Source organism: Carettochelys insculpta, chromosome 1 (genome assembly GCF_033958435.1).
Source record: "Carettochelys insculpta isolate YL-2023 chromosome 1, ASM3395843v1, whole genome shotgun sequence".
In the NCBI taxonomy this organism is placed as follows: Eukaryota; Metazoa; Chordata; order Testudines; family Carettochelyidae; genus Carettochelys; species Carettochelys insculpta.
The window spans coordinates 17,605,004-17,625,587 of NC_134137.1; the positions used below are offsets into that span (position 1 = coordinate 17,605,004).

Below are 20,584 nucleotides of genomic sequence, written 5' to 3' on the forward strand. Positions count from 1 at the left end.
CGGGGACAAGCTGCACATAATCCGATTACCCACCTCCTATCTTGGGTTACTGCTGGGTAGTCACCTATTGTGGAGCACCCACGGGGACACTCGAAGAAGAAAGACAAGTTACTCACCGTAGTAACAGTGGTTCTTCGAGATGTGTCCCCGTGGGTGCTCCACTACCCGCCCATCCTCCCCGCTTCGGATCTCTGTTAGTGTTTTGCAGGGGCACCCGAGGCGGTTGGTCGAGGAACTGGCGGGGACCGGATCGCGCACATGGCCAGGAGCGCGCAAGGGAGCGGCGCGCACTGGTGCATGCGCGGTCTGGCAGAAACTGCTTGGAAGATCCGATCTGCGGCGCCGGGCAAGCCCGACACCTATTGTGGAGCACCCACGGGGACACATCTCGAAGAACCACCGTTACTACGGTGAGTAACTTGTCTTTTTTAATGGTGACCCTTGCTGGCTTTAGTAATCGGATTGCATTGCTACAAAACTAAGCACATTAAAGAGCAGCACCTTGTCAAAACTACTTTTGAGTTGTCTGTGATAAGCATGTTGAACACCTCCCTCCCCATGCCATTTCTTAAACCCAGGGGACTCCTGCTGACTTGTCATCTCTCTGCAGCTATGTGGGAGTGTACAGCTGCTTCACTGAACCTTGGGCCCTGCATGTAGATAAGCACTGATTACTGGCCACACAAACAGTGGAGTGTGAAGTCAGCAACTGATTCACCACAGACCAGGGACATCTGTGCCAGATAATGTCATGCAGCAAGAAGGCAGTGGTGGGGAAGAGGCTATTAAATGGAGGAACAGCTATTTGCTAGGTCCCTTCAGCTGTCCTGTACACTGGCTGGATTATCTTCTAACTCTGCAGTCTCAGCAGCAGCCATCTGCCACTTTGAGGTGGGCAGAGAGCACTGGTCTTACAAAGAGCCAAAGTGGCAAATGGGCAGGCCTCTTCAGGTGGGGCTAGCAAAGCTGCAGCCACTGATCTCTCTTGCTGGAGTATGCAGGTGTGGTACCTGCTCCAGGGCTGCAGCATGTGTCATTCTCCTCCTGAGCCCCCTCTAGTGTAGCCAAATGCTGCCCCCTCTTCTGTCACTAGTGCATATAACTCAGTCTGGAGAAGGAGTGAAGACCAGAGGACAGACGCAGGCCAGGCCTATGCCTGTGACCCAGCCTTGTCAAAGTGAGTGCTCCTGACGGTGTGACAGGGATGTAAAGCAGTTGCACGCAATCCTGAGTTTTTGCAGGGTAGGGTCCTGTTTGAATGGCAATGCAAGGGCCACCCCTCCCCTAGAGCGGTGTTTCTCACCTCTTTTTTTTTTTTTTTTAATTAAGTACTGCTTTTTCAAAAAATAAGTACCCCAGACTTCCCTTGCATACCCCTAAGGCTATGCATACCACAGCATAAGAAACATGATCCAAAGGTAATCTGAGCTCTTGCAACAAGTGCCATTCAACCTGTCCAGATTACTGTATCCTTCTCAGGAGTCGATTTGTTTTGCATACCACCAAGTTACACCTCACTTAAACTACTTGCTTACAAAAATATCACAGAAGACAACTACTGGCAACTTGCTGGTTTTCTACCATCTTATCAAATAAATGAATTGGAACAGAAATATTGTACTCACATTTCAGCATATGAAGCAGTAGAAACTAGTCCATTCTCTGAAAGAACTTTTAGCTAGTACTAACTCTACTGCTGTGGGTTTTTTTTATGTAGCATGTTGTAAAACTCAGCAAACATCTAGAAGCATTGATGTACCCCACAGAAGCCCTCTCTGTACCCCTAAGGGCTACACGTACCCCTGGCTGAGAAATACTGCTGTAGAGCAGCAGGGATAAAGTCCCGCTTAGCGAGAAGTGAGTCTGAAAGATGCATGTCTTACACAACTACAGCTTTCTGGCACTGGCACTCTTCCTCTCCAACCTTGACACATGAGCTACAGGGTGAGGCTGCTGAACAGCCAGCAGCACAACTAGCCCTTTCTCTCCAGAGATTGGAAGCTGTGTACCTTTTAAATATTCCAGTATTCCCCTGGTACCCAGTGGTCTTGGAACCTGGCTACACTCTCCTGTTCCTGCTGTCCATGGCCTAGCTCCCCTGTTGATAGCAAGTATCCTGCCCTCTGTGGGGGATTCCCACTTCCCAGAAAAGATGAGTTCTCTGCACAACCCCAGGTTGTGAAGCAGTGCAGCACGAGATGAGCAGTGGTGGGCAAGCTTTCAGAACAGTTAGTGCAGACACATCCCCTGCTGCTGATTTCTGGCTGTCTACACATGCACTCTACATCAAAATAGCTTATTTCGATGTAGCGACATTGATATAAGCTATTTCGATGAATAACGTCTACACGTCCTCCAGGGCTGGCAACTTCGACGTTCAACTTCAACGTTGGGCAGCACCACATCGAAATGGGCACTGCGAGGGAATGTCTACACGCCAAAGTGGCATACATCAAAATAAGGGTGCCAGGAACAGCTGCAGACAGGGTCACAGGGCGGACTCAACAGCAAGCCGCTCCCTTAAAGGGCCCCTCCCAGACACAGTTGCACTAAACAACACAAGATCCACAGAGCTGACAACTGGTTGCAGACCCTGTGCATGCAGCATGGATCCCCAGCTGCAGCAGCCAGAAGCCCTGGGCTAAGGGCTGCTGCCCACGGTGACCATAGAGCCCTGCAGGGGCTGGAGAGAGTATCTCTCAACCCCTCAGCTGATGGCCGCCATGGCGGACCCCGCTATTTCGATGTTGCGGGACGCGGATCGGCTACACGTGCCCTACTTCGACGTTCAACTTCGAAGTAGGGCGCTATTCCCATCCCCTCATGGGGTTAGTGACTTCGACGTCTCGCCGCTTAACGTCGATTTCAACTTCAAAATAGCACCCAACATGTGTAGCCCTGACGGGTGCTATTTCGAAGTTGGCGCTGCTACTTCGAAGTAGCGTGCACGTGTAGACGCGGCCTCTGAGAGGCAGGTACATTCTGTAGTGTGTTAAATGGCTAACATTATAGTGGGTGTGATCAACTTGAGTGGGTAAGAACACCCGTTCCCTCATGGGTCTGCCACACGGGGCAGTGTCTGCTTTCCCATCAGACGGCAGATAAACTGGAAGAGGCAACAGTGATGCCTGGGCAGAGTTAAGGGGGTAAGGACCATGTCATTTACAAACCTGCTTAAGACTGGCAGGGATTGCTCAGTGTCTAAAATGGGTCAAATGTGCCCTGGGGTAGGATCTGAGACAGTACATGGTGCAATTTGGTATCTGTGATTCTGATCAGAGCCTGGGTTAATCTGAACAGCCATCGGCAAACTCCAGCCTTAGGAGGGAAGGTTTTATGTAAACATAAATTAGGGTTACCCTATTTGAATGTCCAAAAAAGAGGACACTCCCTCTCAGGAGTGCATCAGTATCTACCAACTAGTACATTAATGCAGTGTTGAGTTGATAGATGTGTACCCTCGCGGGGTGTCGTCTTTTTTGAAAGTTCAAATATGGTAACCCTTATATAAATGAGGGCTGTGTATTAGAGTGTCTAGGTGCAGATGAGAGGGGAGCCTCTTACATGAAAAAGGAACTGATCTCAAGTAGTGAGCAGCTAAATATACCATAAAGAACAGGTGAAATGTGTTATGGGGCTACAAGCCACACACTTTGCTTTGCATATGGCTGATACCGAACAAGCTTCTGTTGCCTCTTAAGAGGCTCGCAGGAGAAAGCAAGCCAGTCTGACTCTCTAATTATGTTCTCTGGCTTCAGACAAATCCTGACCAAATTTTACTCTAAGTCCCACTATTGCCTCTGAAAGACTTAACTTGGCTGTCGCCATGTGGCTGAACAGCCGTGAAAGCAGCATTCTCTTGATGCTGATCCTGTCCATAAACCATTGTTAGCCAGCAGAAATGACCATGTGAGATGGCATTTGTAGCAGTGGAGATGGGGGTGCTGAGAGAAATGCATAAGTAGGTGCGGTTGGGTAGCTGCCTGCAGGGGTGGATTCAGAACAGGTGGTGCCTTGGGACAACACAGTCACAAGCCCCCCCACCCCCCCAATATATTAAAATATTAATGAAATGTCATTATTTATGCTTTAAAATCTATTCATACTTAGTATTGCTCATGATACGTAATACTTCACTTTAATTTTAAAATAAGAATAATGTGACACGTTTTTGTTAGTGAGTTGTTTAAACAAAATGGAGTTATGGAGCCTTGGGGCCCCTCATGCCTGAGGGCCCTAGGGTCACTGCCATTTTTGCCCTTATGTTAATCCACAACTGGCTGCCTGATGCTAAGACAGGGAGGCTTTGGAAGCAGCAGGAGCAGGGGTGGTCCTATGACTGCTTGGGAGTAGGAGGAAGTACAAATAACCTACTGGAGGTGCTCAGATGCCACTGAGTGCAGTTTTAATCACCTGTCCAGAACAGAAATATGTCCTCATTTCCAAGTGTAATGGTGAAATGTCACTTTAAACCAACCTGCTCAAGCTGGTGACCCCCAACGAAACTGGACACTGGATTGTGCACAGCTGTGCCTAGTGTAGAGGGAGGATGCTGGGGATAAAGGCCCCATGAGAAAGTGCTCTGAACGTTTGTCAGCACTTACATAGCCATGTAATGGGTGTCATGCAGAGGGCAGTAGAATTGTGCAGGATCTTAGTCCATTGCGGTGCTTAATTAAGGTAGTGAGGGGAAGAACCATGCTTCTTGATAGAGAAGTTCCTTCTGGTTGACTCTCTTCCATTGTCATTGAGTTACAGTGCTATCTTCCATGTCTGCCTCCAGCTTTTACAATCACCACCTAGTTCTCCTCCTCCTGGTCTGATCTACACAGTCAAACAGGCCAGTTTTGTAAAAGTGAGGGGTGCAGCAGTACCAGACTCATTATATTTCAAAGCAAACCTTCTTAAGGTGCAAAACCGTGTCAAATATTTGCATCCCTATGGTGTGTGTGGTGGGTATCCTACCACCATCAACTTGTATCTCTCCCATAGGCAAATTGCCATGGATAAAGCAGCCTTAGATAGGGTACGGGGCACTAGAAACGAAGTATACAGTGGAGGGAGTGAGAGCTAGTCAGTCAGTGCAGGGCTAAGTTCAGATCTAAGCCTTACAGGCAGCTGCTCTGTGATCTTCACTTGTCACATCAACTCTGTGATTGTTTTTTCACTTCTGCTATCACCCCCACCCCACACACCCCATTTTTGGATATCCTGTCTATTTAGGCTGTAAATCCCTTCAAGCTGGGGTTCCACCTACCTCCCACTAATACGTAGAGCACTGAGCCATGGTGCCACGAGAGGTTAGTGTAACCAAACAACTGTTAAATTTTAAAACACATGCACAGTGATTGAAGAGCTAGTCTGGCAGGGTCTGCAACTGTACAGGAGCATACTGTGGGAGGACCAATGATTGCTGGAATTAGTTGGGAGGGATGGTGCAGAGGGACCTTTTGTGAATTAGCAAGGAAGCCAGCCAGAGTCACGTTCTCATCAAAATGTCCTGCCTTGATTGTTTTTGGCAATCCCTATTGCCAAGTTTGCCATGTGGCCGAATGGAATACTCACGGGTGTGGCCTGCTTCGCCTCTGATGAAACCTAGTACCCAAAGCCTCTGAGAAGGTGAGGGTTGGTCCTTCTGCCTTGCAAGGTGCCTGTCGTAGAGGTTGTGCTGTATTTTGAAAATGCCAAGGCTTGGGAAGCAGAGGAGGCTAGGTGTGAATCCCAGGTCCTCTCTTTCAGATGGATGCACAACTGACCTGCTGCCAAAAGCGTAGGGGATATATTTAGTGAGGTCAGCATGTAAGAGAGCAAATAACTTCAGTTAGTGGGGCAGAAATAAGCTTAGGAAGCTGTTGGCTTAGGAAGGCTTATGTCTGCTACCTACTTAGTGCCTTGCCCTGGAAGTAGCAGTTCTTGGAGCTTAGCAATGTAGGTAAATGGCTGTTCTAGAACAATTTCTGGAGTGCTGCAGCCTGGGGTGTCAGTCAAGATAAGGCCTAACCTTTTGGTGCTGTCAATCTAAGCCAGGTGCCATGATTAATATTTACCTGTATCTGCAGTCTCCTGTTGGAGTGTCTAATTACCAAGTGTGCTCTGCTAAGCTGGGCTTGCTTATCTGGTTACGGTCATTATAACATTCTGGTAATTATGTAACTTGGTCTTGGGCCAGAAACTAAAGGCCTGCATTTTCTCAAGGAACATGCCCCATTAATAAAGGTTGGTGCACATTGGCACTTGACACAGTTCCTCTCCATAAACTCGTGGCTGGCTGGCTTTCCAGACTGCTGTTCCCTTTTCTGGCATGTGAGTTTTCTTGCAGACCCCAAGCTTCACCTCCCCTAAAAACTACCAGCTTACAAAAGCAGGCACAAAGTACTGCAGTGCCACTGTTACTGAAATTGCTGACCGCAGAATTATTACAATTGTGGGAAGCCTCACCCCCAGATTTAGCTATATAAACAATTCAGGGTAGATAGGAAATTGTACTTGGTACTGATTGGCTAGTTGCTTTTCTGTAGCCTGTTGTAAAACTGAGTAAACGCCAAGGCTTTGTCTATACTTCTAAAATTCAAGTGGAGCTGGGGCAGCGCTTTAAGGTGAAAGTAAGGGCCTCTAGCAGGAGCAGTGGGAGCATCCTGTGTAAACCACCTCCACCAGGGAAGTAGCTAACTGACCTGGAAGTGCAGCTCCCAGTGCTGTAACCCAGTTTGCACTGGTACTTCAAAATGCTGTAACTTGCTGTGCTTGGGGGAAAAAGGGGGCATTCTTTCACATCTGAGGTAGAAAGTTGCAGTGCAGTAAAGTGGCAGTGTAGCCTTAGCTTAGATGAGTTAATGTATCCCCTTGGAAGGCCTATGTGAACTGCTGCTCTAAACCAGTGATTATGCTTATTGACCCTTGACTGCTCAGTTTATGAAGTGCCTGCTTTACCAGAAGAGATGCACAGTCAAAACGCTGTGTGTCTTTTAAGACTGGCTACTTAAAGGTCTGCTGAAGCCACTGGAGAGCAGAGACTGTGGCTGCAGCCAGCTTCTGCTTATACTATTTCAAATAAGCCCCAGACAATTACCTTACTAGCAGAGTCAAAGGTGGCCTTGCTCCATGCATGCCAAATGAGGCTTGTAAGAGCTTTTCCAGCTGGCTCCCAAATCCCTTTGATCTGGCTGGCCTAGTTGGCATACAGGAGACCATTTTCCTTCCTCCTAAGTTGGTGTGCTGCAGCAGAACTGAAGCAGAGGCTTGCATGTCCTGCACTCGATGAAGCAGATTTTCTTTGGTCCCTAATTTCAGTAACACCCAGCTGCTCTGCTGAACCAGAGGAGTGCTAGCTGGGCTTTGGTTCTTAGCACTCCATTCTTGGCGCAAGAGATTGGGCTGCAAAGAAAGCACAGTAGGACAAACTCAAACTTGCCTCTGTGAGTGGCAGGGGCATTCCTGGCACCATGAACCAGGACGCTGCCTGGCTGCTATCAGTTGCTCCGGATGCTTTGGGTCCAAGTGATGTCAGCAGCCCGCGTGCAGCCCTGGGAGCTCTCTTACTGTCTGGCCATTTCTCCCTCACAGTCCTCACCACGCCTTGCTCTGGTTGCTTGTTCCAACTCCCCCACTCCACACACATGCAAACACACACATGGTCCATGCTGGTCCAGCATGCAGAGGAATAAATATGAACAGGAACTAGCCCTGTATCCCCTGTTACCTCTGGCCCCCTGCTTGTAGCTGCATTTCTTTCCTTTGCTCTTGGGGGCATGTGAAGTCCCAGTGTAACTCACAGGCCAACTGGGGGTAGTTCACTGTTCCATGCAGCAGCGCTAAGATCACTTACACAGAGAAAGAACAAGCCTTAGCAGAGAGCCAGCTGGCTTTTAGCTCAAACTGTAGCAGCTTGTGTGCTGAGGTTCTAGGTTCGAGTCCACCTGTGGATGGTAGCACCAGCTTGAGCAGATGCACCCTGTGCACAGGGCAAGACCCAATGCGTGCCTGACCTAGCAATGGTGTAGGAGTGGTGGGGGCAGTGGGATGGGTCAGCTGGCTATGTGCTAGGCATATCGCAGAGGGCAGCTGGTGCACCACACCTCTCCTACTGTGCTGTCCTGCCAGCGTGAGTACATCTCCTCAAGCACCTCCCACTTCAGGTAGACATAGCTTTGGTCTACAAATCAGTTTGGACACCAAAGTCTTAGGGGCAAGGCCTGTTTGTTCCTCGGGGTGGAAGGTGTTCAAACTCTTACACTGCAGGCTGCTGATGCCCTCTGTTTGCACCATGTCCTGTTGTTTTGGCAATGTGCATGTCTCAGCACATGCTCCATCACTGCATTAGATGTGACGGCTGCCTGTCTTCCCAGGGTACCCAGAGTCATGTTTGCATCAGTTTTATTAGTGGCAGGGACGAAAGTCCAACCTCAGGGCACTGGGCCGAAGGTCGTAGCCTCAGTCTGGGGCGGTAACCCTATTGAAATATCTCTTTAGTCACTGCTGAGCTGCATGAGGCAAGAGGAAGTGTAGATTCCATGCTGCTGAGCTTTACATTAGGGAACCTTTTACCAAGTGAGGGCTGGAAAATCAATGGAGGAAGAGGGCTTCAGAGGGATCAGAGAGTGAGGTACTGGGGGGCAACGGGAGGCTTCAGGATCTCTGACTTAAAGCAGGGTACTTAGAACAGTTCACAGCAGCCGAGGTTTTGTTTTCCTGACTGTTAATCAGCAGGCATGCCTTGCAGGCCAATGTGGAAACAGCCACACACAGGCCAGGAGTCCATCTAGTCTAGTTTTGCCACTGCTTTAGAGGAAGGTAGAAGATATCTTGCAGAACTTGTCCTGGGTAACATTCCCCCAGGACAAGTTTCCTTGTAGTCTGCTGCATGTGGGTTTGGCTGAAGCCCTGGTGCAGAAGCATCTATTGTGCTTCCAAAACTCATGTCCTTTTAATTATTTTCATTCTGGATTTTTCTTCCTCCTCTGCCCGAATGTTCCCCTTTGGAAGCCACCTTGCTTTGTTGGAAATGCCACATCGCCCCCAGGTGTGGCTTTTCATAGCCTCTGTTCAGGATACAACTGTCTGAACCCCCCTCCCCCTTTAGAATCATAGAACTCTAGGGTTGGAAGGGACCTCAGGAGGTCATCTCGTCCAGCTCCCTGCCTAAAGCAGGATCCACCCATCTAAGTCGTCCCAGCCATGACTATGTCAAGCGGAGACTTAAAAACCTATAGGGATGGAGATTCCACCACTTCTTTTGGTAACGCATTCCAGTCCTTCACCACCCTCCTGGTGAAACAGTTTTTCCTAATATCCAACATACTCCTCTCTCCCTGTAACTTCAGACCATCGCTCCTTGTTCTGCCATCTGTCACCAGTGAGAACAGTCACTCTGCCTCACCAGAGCTGAGTAGAGGGAAATAACTTCTCTAGAGCTGCAGGAAATGCTTCTTCTAATGCACCCCGCTATGCCACTAGCCTTCTTGGCCACAAGGGCACACTGTTGAATCATATCCAGGCTCTCATCCACTGTAGTCCCCAGGCGCTTTCCCTGATTAGCAGCATTATAGAAACCAGCTGGCCTGATCCACCTTTCTGTGCTGCTGCCGGAAGGAGTGGCAATGAGTTGTGGTATAATAAAGAGGGGAGAAGGAAGGATGTTCTTTTCTGACATGGTTGTCTGCTGTGCCACATGTCCACCAGGTTGGAGGTGGTGTGGGACATGTGTGGCCATCTTCCACACACAAAAGCTGTGCATGGTGCTCAGATCCCTGGAACTGGCACTGCAACACCAACGGGGCCTTGTTCTGTTCAGCATGATGCTGCACCTGTTTCTTGGCAGCTGTCTGCATTGCACTCAGGAGGGGTGACTGCAGAAGGCACAGGGCCATAGGTGTACCAGCACCACCTAAGGTAATCCTACTACTGTAGGGGCTGGGGCCAGCTCGCCAAGGGAGTGCCGAGAGCCCTAGGGCGGGACTGTACTTGAGTGGTTAGTCTGTCCCACCCCAGCTATGCTGTTACTGTTAGTGAGCTGGCTCACTCAAAACTAGCTCAGGTCTTTGTCCAGGATGCATTGCCACCTCCCCACGGCAATGCAGGCATGCCTGTGTGTTTTCTATAGTCCATTCACAGTTCTTTCAGAAGGGTGCAGCAGTAGTAACGAGGCCTTCCTCATTGCTGTGTTGGCCTTCCAAAGGCTGGCAGGGATGTAGCCAGGCCTCCTGTCCGGTGGAAACAGACACAGCTGTAGCACAGCTTTCAGAGCCCCCTGAAGGGCATGAATGCCCTCCTCAAGTGACTTCTGGATAAACATTAGCATGTGGGATCCTGGGTGAGAGAGCACAGCTGCGGGAATGAGCTGGCTCTCTTGTCCCCCCCCTCATTGTGGGATCACTGAGGCAGGCTCTGCATGGGCATCATTAGAATGCAGAAATGTAACCCAGCCCTCACAGTATCTTTAATTAGAGGGTCTCTGAACTGTACCCCAGAGCAGACTTGCTCCTGAAAGAGGGGCATGGCCTCCTCCCTTCACAGCTGAGGAAACTGAGCCGCTGAGATCAAATAACTTTCCCAGGTCGTACGGAAAGTCAGTGGCAGAGCTGGCAGTGGAACCCATGACTCCTGACTCCATGTCCTCCTCTACTACCTAGACTCCCCCAGCTGTAGGAGAGCTGTCCTTACTTGTTTGTACTGCTAGCCTGACGGCAAAGGGATAATCAGATTCGCCTAAGTTAAAAGGATAGAGGAGTTTTAGCACATTAACTGCCGAGAGCCTAAAGCACTAAGACTATGAATAAACCTACTCCATGTAACCTCTAGGCTCTGAGAATGGTTAACCCAAACTCTGGGTGTACTGTGGGCACATTCCTGGCCCTGGGCTCCTAATGCCTGTTTGCTACTTGTCTCCCTGTACGAGGGCAGAAGAAATCAGATAATGCTATTGGACCCAGAGTGGAATTTTCACTGTCTCCACCCGTTCTCCTCCACTTAACCAACCCTGATGCTCCTGAAAAGCAGTGTGGGCTCCTGACATTTGCTTTTCTCTCAAAGCCATGAAGATGTGGAATGTTCTTCCTGCTCTGTCCAGGTGCTGGAACAAGGCAAGACAGCAGGACAAGCACTGCAGAGCCACTTAACAATGCCTAGCTGTGTGTTCAGTGCAGAAACAGTGTATCCATCTCTTTGTCTGCTGATCCAGATGTGGAACATTTTAACTCCAAAAGCACGGAGTGCCTGATTCTCAAACTCTGAGTGCCATGATACAATACGAAGCTCCTTAGGGCAGGGACTGTCTTTTTGTTCCGGGTGTGGACAGCGCCTGGCACAATGGGGTCCTGATCTGGGAGTGGATATAACTGCAGTACAAACAATAAATAACTGAGCATCTTCAGAAATACAGATAGAGATTATCTTCTGGGTCCCCAAAGATGGGCCCTTGGGGTTTCTCCTTCCAGAGAGGGGAAGATAGACTTGCATCATGTCATCTTGCTGGTGGTTCTTTTTCGTTAGATTAAAAGGGAAGAAAACACTGATGAATATTGCTCTAATTTATAAAGTGGTAAGCTTGACTCAGAGAGCAAGGGGGGTAGCACTTAGCAAAAATAGGGTCCCCTTATGGGCAGGAATTCTTCACTGCTACCAGAACCGAGTAAATCTCTGAGCATGTTTATAACCCGTATATTAGGCTCTCAGAGAGAGACGGTCCCTGCAGAAGATAATCTATGTGTTTGACCTACTATCATTTACGTGCTTTTCAGAACAAGTACAGTAGGGGTGGCCAACAAGATAGAGACTAAGAGCCATGTGGATAGAGTGCAAAGAGCCACATGTTATATATTTATTTTATCTATCTATATTGATATAATGTATATTGAGAGCGAGAAACATAATATGTAGCTCAGTGCCTTCACCTTCTCCCAGAACCAGGCACCCCTCCCACCCCCGCTCGCCTTCTCCCCATTCTATCTCAATACCCTCCCTCTCTCCCAGAGCTGCGTACCTTCAGTCCCTCCCCGCTCTAACTTGATGCTGGTGACTCACTGGGGCCACCAATGCCATCATGCACTTCTTGCATCAGGCGCTGGGGTGCGTGTGCGGAGTGGCAGATGGCATTCCTGTCATGCAGCTCTGAGGAGGAGACGCATTTAATGGCTCAAAGAGCTGCATGTGGCTTGAGAGCCACAGGTTGGCTACCCCTGAAATACAGCCTCTGTGTGGCACGTTGTTTTAGAGGGTACCATCCTCTGTGTGATTCAAACTCGTGGGTACTTGATTGATTAGGTGCTTTTTGGTGATCTCTGCTCTTGTTAAGTCTTGTCCTGAATTGACATCTACTTTCTGGAAACCCCTTGGCTGAAATGCATTGTGATGGGGCAAACCTGCTTTCATCAGCTATTTGGAAAGCTGCTGCATACTCGTCAATGTAACCTATTGCACGTGCATACAAACATGTGGCCATTTGATTAATTGCAACACATTAGGCCCACAGAGAAGGGTGTCAGTGCTCTGTCAATTTGTTTAGCCGTGTTGGTATACTGCCAAAAACTTCTTGGCTTTAATCAGCTATGATGGTGCAACATGATGGGCATCCTTGTGGGGGGTTTTTTGCAGGGGAGGTGGAGAGAGGTGTACTCTTTCTAGTACAAATTATTCCACATGTATACGCAGGACTCTATTCTGCCCTCAGACACAGGAGAGACTGGTAAGCTCTTTGGGGAAGGAAATGCTTTTTTGTTCTCCTTGTACAGCACCTAGCTCTGGGATCCTGGTTCATGACTATGGCTTGTGAATGCTGCCACAGGACCCATAAATAAGTGCAGCTCCCTCTGCAGTTCCCCCATTAATCTGACTATAATGCAAGATGCAGATAGATATCGGACACCAGCCTTCAGACTGTAGTGTGCTGTAGCCTGTACTATCCCAGAGCAGCAAAAGTTTCTGCTTTTCTGGAACCTGGCGGAATCTGTACAGTCTGATTGTGCATACACCATGTGAAACAAAGCCAGTCGCTGTTCCTGCAGCCCCCGGGTAATTCTGTTCTGCCTTGTGAAAGACCAGCTGACAGCCTGTATAAGGTATCCAGGTTTTAGTGGCAGAGAGGGTCATTCACATCAGCACAGCCATGTACTGTGAGTAGAGGCACACTGAACCATAGGTCTGTTATTGGATTGTCCTTCCCACTCAGGCTTTGCCTTTGTGCTAAATAGCAGCAGGTGTTCTACTGTGTAAGTGAAACCTGTTTGCCACTGGCATGGCTTCAGGAGGGACTCAGGTTCTTCTCTGCACTTTGTGTGGCTGAGAACTGACATGCACTGATGAAATTGGAGTCTGTCCAGGAGGGGTTGAGTCTGTGCTGGTCTTTCTTCTCTCTATTTTCCAATGGTCAGAAACACTCCCAATGTTGACTTGAAAAGGCTTGGCACTTGGATTCCTGTCCATTTCCTCCAGCAACTGACCAGTATCAGCCATGGGTTAGGAAGGCCATATGCACTTGCCCTGGGCTTTTTAGAAGTGTTGGAAAAGGCTGCAAGAGGAAAGCAAAGATCTCACATGGGAAGAGAAATGTTCAGACCTCTCTGCTGCCAATTGAAAGTCAAGGCTGCTTATGTGGTGAGCTGGCTATAAGTAAACTGCTCTAGAAGCACAAAGCAGCCCACCTTGTGGGTGTTAGGAAGTCACCAAGCCTGCAGTCGGGTACTCAGAAAACTTTTCATTTTGTTACCAGCTATGAGGATCGTGAATACAAGAAATGTTAGTCCCTGTAGCAGCCCTGTGTAGGAGTTCAGTGTCAAGGGCTTTTGTGACATGAAGTACAAGCTGCTGCTTCTAAGACAGCAAAGAATATGATTTCAGGGCAGGAGGGGTGCAGAGATGGCAGAAGGGGCATTGAAGGGAAATGGTATTTACCTAAACACAGTGGCTCCCTTAACAGTGGCAAAGTGAGCCTGTGGTCTCGTGACAGGGAATGCCCATCCCTGCAATATTTGTCTCTTCAATTTGTCCTGTTGGATCTTCCTGTTGGATTTCTCTTTCATTTCCTTCTTCCCAGCTGAACTCCAGATGACACATCTTGTTTTGGTGGCTGATGATGAGAGGTTAATTGTAGGGCTGAGGAAGTAATATGTGCATTGTTGAATTGGGCACTGTTGGCACTTGGTGGATTTCAGAATTTAGTGTCAAATGCATGTTTTCAAACCTTCCTTTTCTCTTAGCCCCACGCTGCCTCATGCAAGAGGATTTCTGCATGCAGTTTCACTGGCACTTTAAACAAACAATTGTTCAACTTTTCCTTTTCTCTTTCTCAGCTGGTGAAAACCCACAATCTGCTAACCAACAGGAATTACATTTTTGGTTACCACCCGCATGGAATCATGGGCTTAGGCGCATTCTGCAACTTCAGCACAGAAGCCACAGGTGTTGGCCACAAGTTTCCTGGTATCAGACCATACCTTGCCACGCTAGCTGGGAACTTCAGAATGCCTATCTTGAGGGATTACTTAATGTCTGGCGGTAAGAGCACAAGATCTGGCTTGTCTTCCTCTCTCCTGGTCTCTATTTCGGTGTCTAACAAAGCTTCCAGAAATCCCCCCAGTCCCTCTGTGGCTGCTCCTAGCCTCGTCCAAAGCCTGAGGTTCAAATTGGTTTATTTCCAGAATCTGGATTGGCTGAGACTGAGGGTTCTTTTGCATGAAGATAAAGGAACATTGAAGTTCATGTCTTGCCATAGTTCTAAGAAACACTGCAAGTGACCGATCCACCAGTGGCTTGAATGGACGTGGGCTAAAGTAGGCAATAAGCCTCTTCCAGCTCCTAAGAGCTGTTGAGCAGTTGGAGGTGGTGAGAAAAAACACACCAGATTTGTCTAGCAACTGTGTCCTCTTCAGTGCTTGATATTTTAATACGGTGGTTAACTTTGCTTCTCAGTCCTGTTATATTTACAGTAATTACCAGAAGAGCTATTGAAAATTGTTAGTGCAGGTTGAACCTCTTTAATCTGGAACTCTCTCATCCCAGCAACATCCATAATCTGGCATGATTTTAGTTAGCTGGACTACCACTTGTCATGGGTGTGACCAAGTTTCCTGTAATCCCATAAAGTTTGTTTCCAGCCACCAGTCCTGGCTCTTGGTGTTCTGTGCTGTTCTTTAGCTGTTCACCCTAAATTAGGAGGATGGTCAGCGTATTTAGGACCATCCAGCCAATCTGTAACAACTGGAACTGAATGTGCCATCTTTTGCGCTGTGGGGTCCAGGGAGATACTCTTAAAGTTGGAGATTATGAGGAGCTTTGTGTTCTGAAAACCAAAAGTGGCTCCTTACCCACTCATCTTGTGCACTGCAAACAGCAAGTCTTCAATAATTCCTAGCCAGATTTTTTTCTTTCCTGGAACACTCAGGTATCTGTCCTGTGAATCGTGACAGCATTGATTATATCCTATCCAAGAACGGCAGTGGAAATGCAATTGTCATTGTGGTTGGGGGAGCTGCGGAGTCCCTGAACTGCACGCCGGGGAAGAACTCGGTGACTCTGAAAAATCGGAAGGGATTTGTAAAGCTGGCTTTACGACATGGGTAAAAGAGAAATCCGCTAAATCCATAACACTTTAATTTACAGCACATCTGTAGGGGGTAGATTTTGTAATAGCCTCTTCCTGTATGCTCTACCTCAGTCATTACATGAAGAAATGAATTCCTTGGATTTCGGGAATGAAAACTTGCTCTTGGGTTTCCCTTTGGGGCAGCATATAGGGGAAGCAGTTTGTAATGGAAGCAGCTGGCTTAGGGTAATGGAGCTATTTCACCTGAGGCATCATCTTCCTTTGTTATTGCTTTGATATCAAACAGCTTTTGCAGCATCCACAGTTGCCACTGTGCCATTGCACAAATGCAGTAAGGCTCTGATGCTATTCCAAAGCCCGTGCAGTCCTTTACTTTGTTCCAGTTCCAGAGCCTTGCTCTGGATTCACTTTTTGTGTGTGCGCACCTGTGTGAATCTGACATGTCAGGTGCTTGCTTCAGTCTTTCCCATGAAGTGCTGTTTTAGTGTAAGTGATCTGTGGCTAGCTCAGCTTTTTCTAATCACTGTGCTAGGGGCTGTACATGTACCTGGGCAAGCCCAGCCCTGCAGATCTTGCAAGACAGAGAAAAATGGGAGAAATTCTTCCTTTCAGATGAGAAACAGAAAAATTAAATGATTGGCCTAAGGTCTTGTAAGGAATCCATAGCAGAGCCAGAAATCGAACCCAGATCTCATGAGTGCATCTGGTGTCTTATTCACAATAGCATCCTCCCTCTTGGATTTGGACTTTGTTTTCTGATTATCTGTAGAGCCCTGCAAATCCATGGATGTCCGCTTTATGTCTGCAGGTATCCATGGCTCCTTTCTGCAGATAAAGATTTGGATACAAATTTTGTATCTAGAACCCTGCAAATTTGCAGATATCTGCATCAGCAGATATGGATGCAGCTATCCATGGCTCATTTTGGCAAATATGGATGCAGAAGTGGATACATATTTTGTATTCATGCAGAGCTGTAACTATCTGAACACCTGACAGGGTACCCACATTTTTGTATCTTGTGAACCATAGTAACTCCTAGCAAAAGCAAAGGCTGGTTGTGTGTATTGCAGACCAAGTTGCAGTGAATACATCATGCAGAAAATCAGAAAAAGCCTCTTCTGCTGCTCTTCTCTGTTCAGATGTAGGTCTGTTGGCACTGAACCTGGAACCAAGGTTTTGACACACGACTGGTTTCTCTCTTTGCAGAGCGGATTTGGTCCCCGTGTATTCGTTTGGTGAGAACGAGGTTTACAAGCAGGTGATCTTCGAGGAGGGATCCTGGGGAAGATGGGTGCAGAAGAAGTTTCAGAAACACATTGGTTTTGCTCCTTGTATATTCCATGGCCGTGGCCTTTTCTCCCCTAACACCTGGGGACTGCTACCTTATTCTAAGCCCATCACCACTGTTGGTAAGCGCTGGCTTTGAACATCTACATGACATACAGCATTGTGCTGGTCTGTTTGACTGGTGAAGAGACTGGTTTAGTAGCCCGTGCTGAGGTTTGGATAACTAGACTCCCCAGAACTAAGGGCTCAGATTCCAGGAGGGCCAACATAGCCCTTTATCCTTCTATAAATAGCTAAGTTTCATGTTGTTTCCCTGTTGGTCTGGGAGAAGTTGTTACACTGGCTCTCTCTCTGGAATCCAGCTTTGTGTTTGGAGCCTGCTCTGGACTGGTTGTTTCAACATGGAGCCCCCTCTACTCTTCCCTGCCCAAAGCACCAGGCTTTTCAGGAGGGAAAAGCAGCCTAGTTCTCTCCTGGTGTTTCCACCGCAGCATACTGATCAAGTCTCCAATCAGTTTTTAATAACACAGTCGTTGCTTGGCTCTATCAGAAACTAAGACTTCTGAAGTCAGCTAATGGAGCCACAGCGAATGAATCACCCATCCTATGGCAACTGTCTAAGATGGGGTGTGAATACACCAGCCTGCAGGCTGGCTCTGGTTCCCCAGGGTTAGCTCCTGGCAGGTACCAGTGACTGCAGCTCTTGTTGGCTGTGGATCACTGTTCCCAGCCAAGAGAAGCTGCAGGAAGCGGTGTCCACGTCCACACTGCATCCTGCAGCTCCCATTGGCCAAGAATGGCGATCTGCGGCTGATGGGAGCTGCAATCGCCTTTACCTGCGGAGGTCCAGGTAAATCCTAGTGGGTGGCAGCCCACCAGGCACATGGCCCACCCCATGGTTTAAGCTCCATATGCAGTCCGAAGTTGTCATTGCTCCGTACCCCATTCCCCTCTCCCTCCATGTGGATGCTGTGGGAATATCCTATTCACGGTATTGTACAGTAGCATCTCTGCTCCGGACCCAGATAGGAACAGCACGCGAACCAACAGCCAAGTCAGCAGAGTAGAGAAGATCAATGTACTTGGTGTGGACTGTCCGAGACAGTTCAGTGGGCTACATTCTGCCTTTCAGTCCTGGGCAATGCATGAGCTTCACTGCACTAGGAGACATTGTCCTAGAGGGATGTAGCAGGGGTAGTAAACTGCTGCTCTGAAGCAGCAGAAGGTCTGACGCCACCTGGTGCAGTGGCAGGGACTTGCATTCATTCTGCTACAGTCCAGTAATTTGCTAATGAAGACATAATGCACGACTGGCAACCAGGGATTGTACCAGTGTGACTAGCACCCTGACTGAGCCCTCGAAAGCAGTGGGAACCTTTGCAATAGCTGCTCTTAGAGACTTCTGGTGCAAGCCGTATCTTCACTCTCGCTGGCCATCTACATCAGGGGCTGCATAAATGTAGCTACCCCAGTGCAAAACTCCAGCAAAGAGGGGTCTCTAGACAGTGTGGGAATCTCCAGTCCTCCCTTGGGAGAAAACCTGTCTAACATTCTGGATTGTTTCTGTTTCCATTTCAGTGGGGGAGCCTATCACAGTCCCAAAAATCGACCACCCAAGCCAGAAGGAGATAGATTTTTATCACAGCATGTATGTGAGCTCTCTGATTAAACTCTTTGACAAGTACAAGATGAAGTTTGGTCTGCCAGAGACTGAGGTATTGGACATCAACTGAGAGAGCTACTTTTAGCCTGACGGCGAGTTGCTCACAATCAGAGTTGGAGATGGTGTCTCCAGAAGTCCACATGGTCTTTGTTCTATAAAATCTGACAGCATGTGTGAATGGGTGTCTGTTTTTAAAAGAAAAAGCTGTTAAACTAGTCAAAAGTTAGACCTTTTTAAAAATAAAAACAATTTTGCTTTGGATACAGCCCATTACAAATTGCTATCAAGAGGAACACTACAATTCTCCATAGCTGTGGGAATGGAGACAGAAGAACGTGTGATCTGATATGTAATATTTCTGATGACAGACTTTATTCCTGCTGCTACCGTATATTACCAGCAATGGCACAGATTCTGCTGGAGAAGTAGGATCTGTTCCTTTTGCAACCCATCCCAAAGAAAGCACTTATTTGATAGTGACCCCCGTATTGTAGGAGCATTGCACAGGAATTGCTTTTCAGTGTAGTGACATAGCACAAGGGCATTTCTAACTGGAAAAAGCCCCGTCTGAAAGCACAAACAATGCAACTCGGTGGCTGGGCCCCAGTTTATGGCTTCTGCTGTGCATGGGGTTGGAAACCAAAAGAATTTATAACTAATGGACCATGCTGTTTCTATACATTATATTGTATATTTCGCTTCCCAAGATATATAATTTTAATATTGAATGTCTTTATAAGCAGGTCTGACTTTAGATGGGACTTGAATGTGTGCTGTAGGAGAAAATGTTGGAAGTGCTCAGTATTAGCCAGCAAAACTTTAAACAAACTTTAGAAGTATTGGGAGGTGCAATTTGATGTGAATGGTAACAGTGGCTCTGATCCTGCAAACACATAGGGATGTGCGACAGGGTAAATCCAATGGGACCATTCGTATGCAGAATGTGATACACGTGTTTACACGACTAGGGTCCAAATATAATGTTGGGAGTGATTTCTGCTCTTTTAAAGATACTGTTAAAAATATATTTAATCTATTCCATGCTGTGAATGTAAGGGAGTAGCCTCTCTGCACAGGATATACATTTAGTGACTTTTTAAATGTTTACATGGATGTTGACACTGATGCTTGTAGTGAGATTTATTATTCAGAATACAATGTGTATGTGTGTATATAATTTAAACTGTTGCACTACTGCACGTGTAACTTGCCTTCTTCAGCAGCTCATTGTTGAGTGTATTTAAGCTCTGAAACGTGCCTTTGTATTGTGCAAGAAGACAGTCCTGGAATCTTGCATCAAAATTAAGTGTTCATCCTTTCATATCTGATGTAATATTATTCTACTTCCAAACTTTTTGTACACATTTACAGAAATAAATCTGAGCAAACATTGTTCAGACCCTTTTCTCCTGCGCCATTACTCTCTTGTGCATCATACAAATGTGTGGCTGGTTTCCTTAAATATCTTTAGTTATTTTGGATTATTTTACTTAGACTAGTAAAAGAGAGGGAGCCGTCCTAGTCTATGTACTATCAAAACAAAAAAGCAGTCAAGTAGCACTTTAAAGACAAACAAAATAATTTATTAGGTGAGCTTTCGTGGGACAGACCGACTTCTTCAGATCATAGCCCTACCAGAAGAGATTCAATATTTAAGGCACAGAGAACAAAAACAGTAATCAAGGTGGACAAATCAGAAAAAAAATGATCAAGGTGATTTTTTTTTTTCTGATTTGTCCACCTTGATTACTGTTTTTGGTTTTCTGTGCCTTAAATATGGAGTATGTTCTAGTATGGCTATGGTCTGAAGAAGTGGGTCTGTCCCACAAAAGCTCACCTAATAAATTATTTTGTTAGTCTTTAAAGTGCTACTTGACTGCCTTTTTTTTTTTTTTTTTTAAGACTGTGTTGCAAGTGCTCTTAACGCACTCTGGGTGCATGTGCATTAAATCAGTAACAACTTACAGGTTAACCAGTAGTGAATTTTGACTCTTCCCCTCTCTACCTATCAGAAATTAAGACTGTTAATTCTCTGAGGTCCTTCATGAGTTCCATGTTTGGAGGACAGCCCTGCAAAATGCTGAAACACTTCATAA

At 47.2% G+C, this 20,584-nt stretch overlaps 1 protein-coding gene across 1 annotated transcript in view; it reads left to right on the top strand.

Annotated features, from left to right (window-relative positions):
* DGAT2 (diacylglycerol O-acyltransferase 2) overlaps nucleotides 1–19,878 on the top strand; it is a 41,707-nt gene extending 21,829 nt beyond the window's left edge. Inside the window, exons 5-8 of the mRNA XM_074981141.1 lie at nucleotides 14,283–14,487; nucleotides 15,374–15,548; nucleotides 16,745–16,947; nucleotides 18,404–19,878. Of these exons, the coding sequence (XP_074837242.1) occupies nucleotides 14,283–14,487; nucleotides 15,374–15,548; nucleotides 16,745–16,947; nucleotides 18,404–18,558 (738 nt within the window). The 3' untranslated portion in view covers nucleotides 18,559–19,878. The remainder of the gene's footprint in view (nucleotides 1–14,282; nucleotides 14,488–15,373; nucleotides 15,549–16,744; nucleotides 16,948–18,403) is intronic.
* The last annotated feature ends 706 nt before the right edge of the window (nucleotides 19,879–20,584 follow it).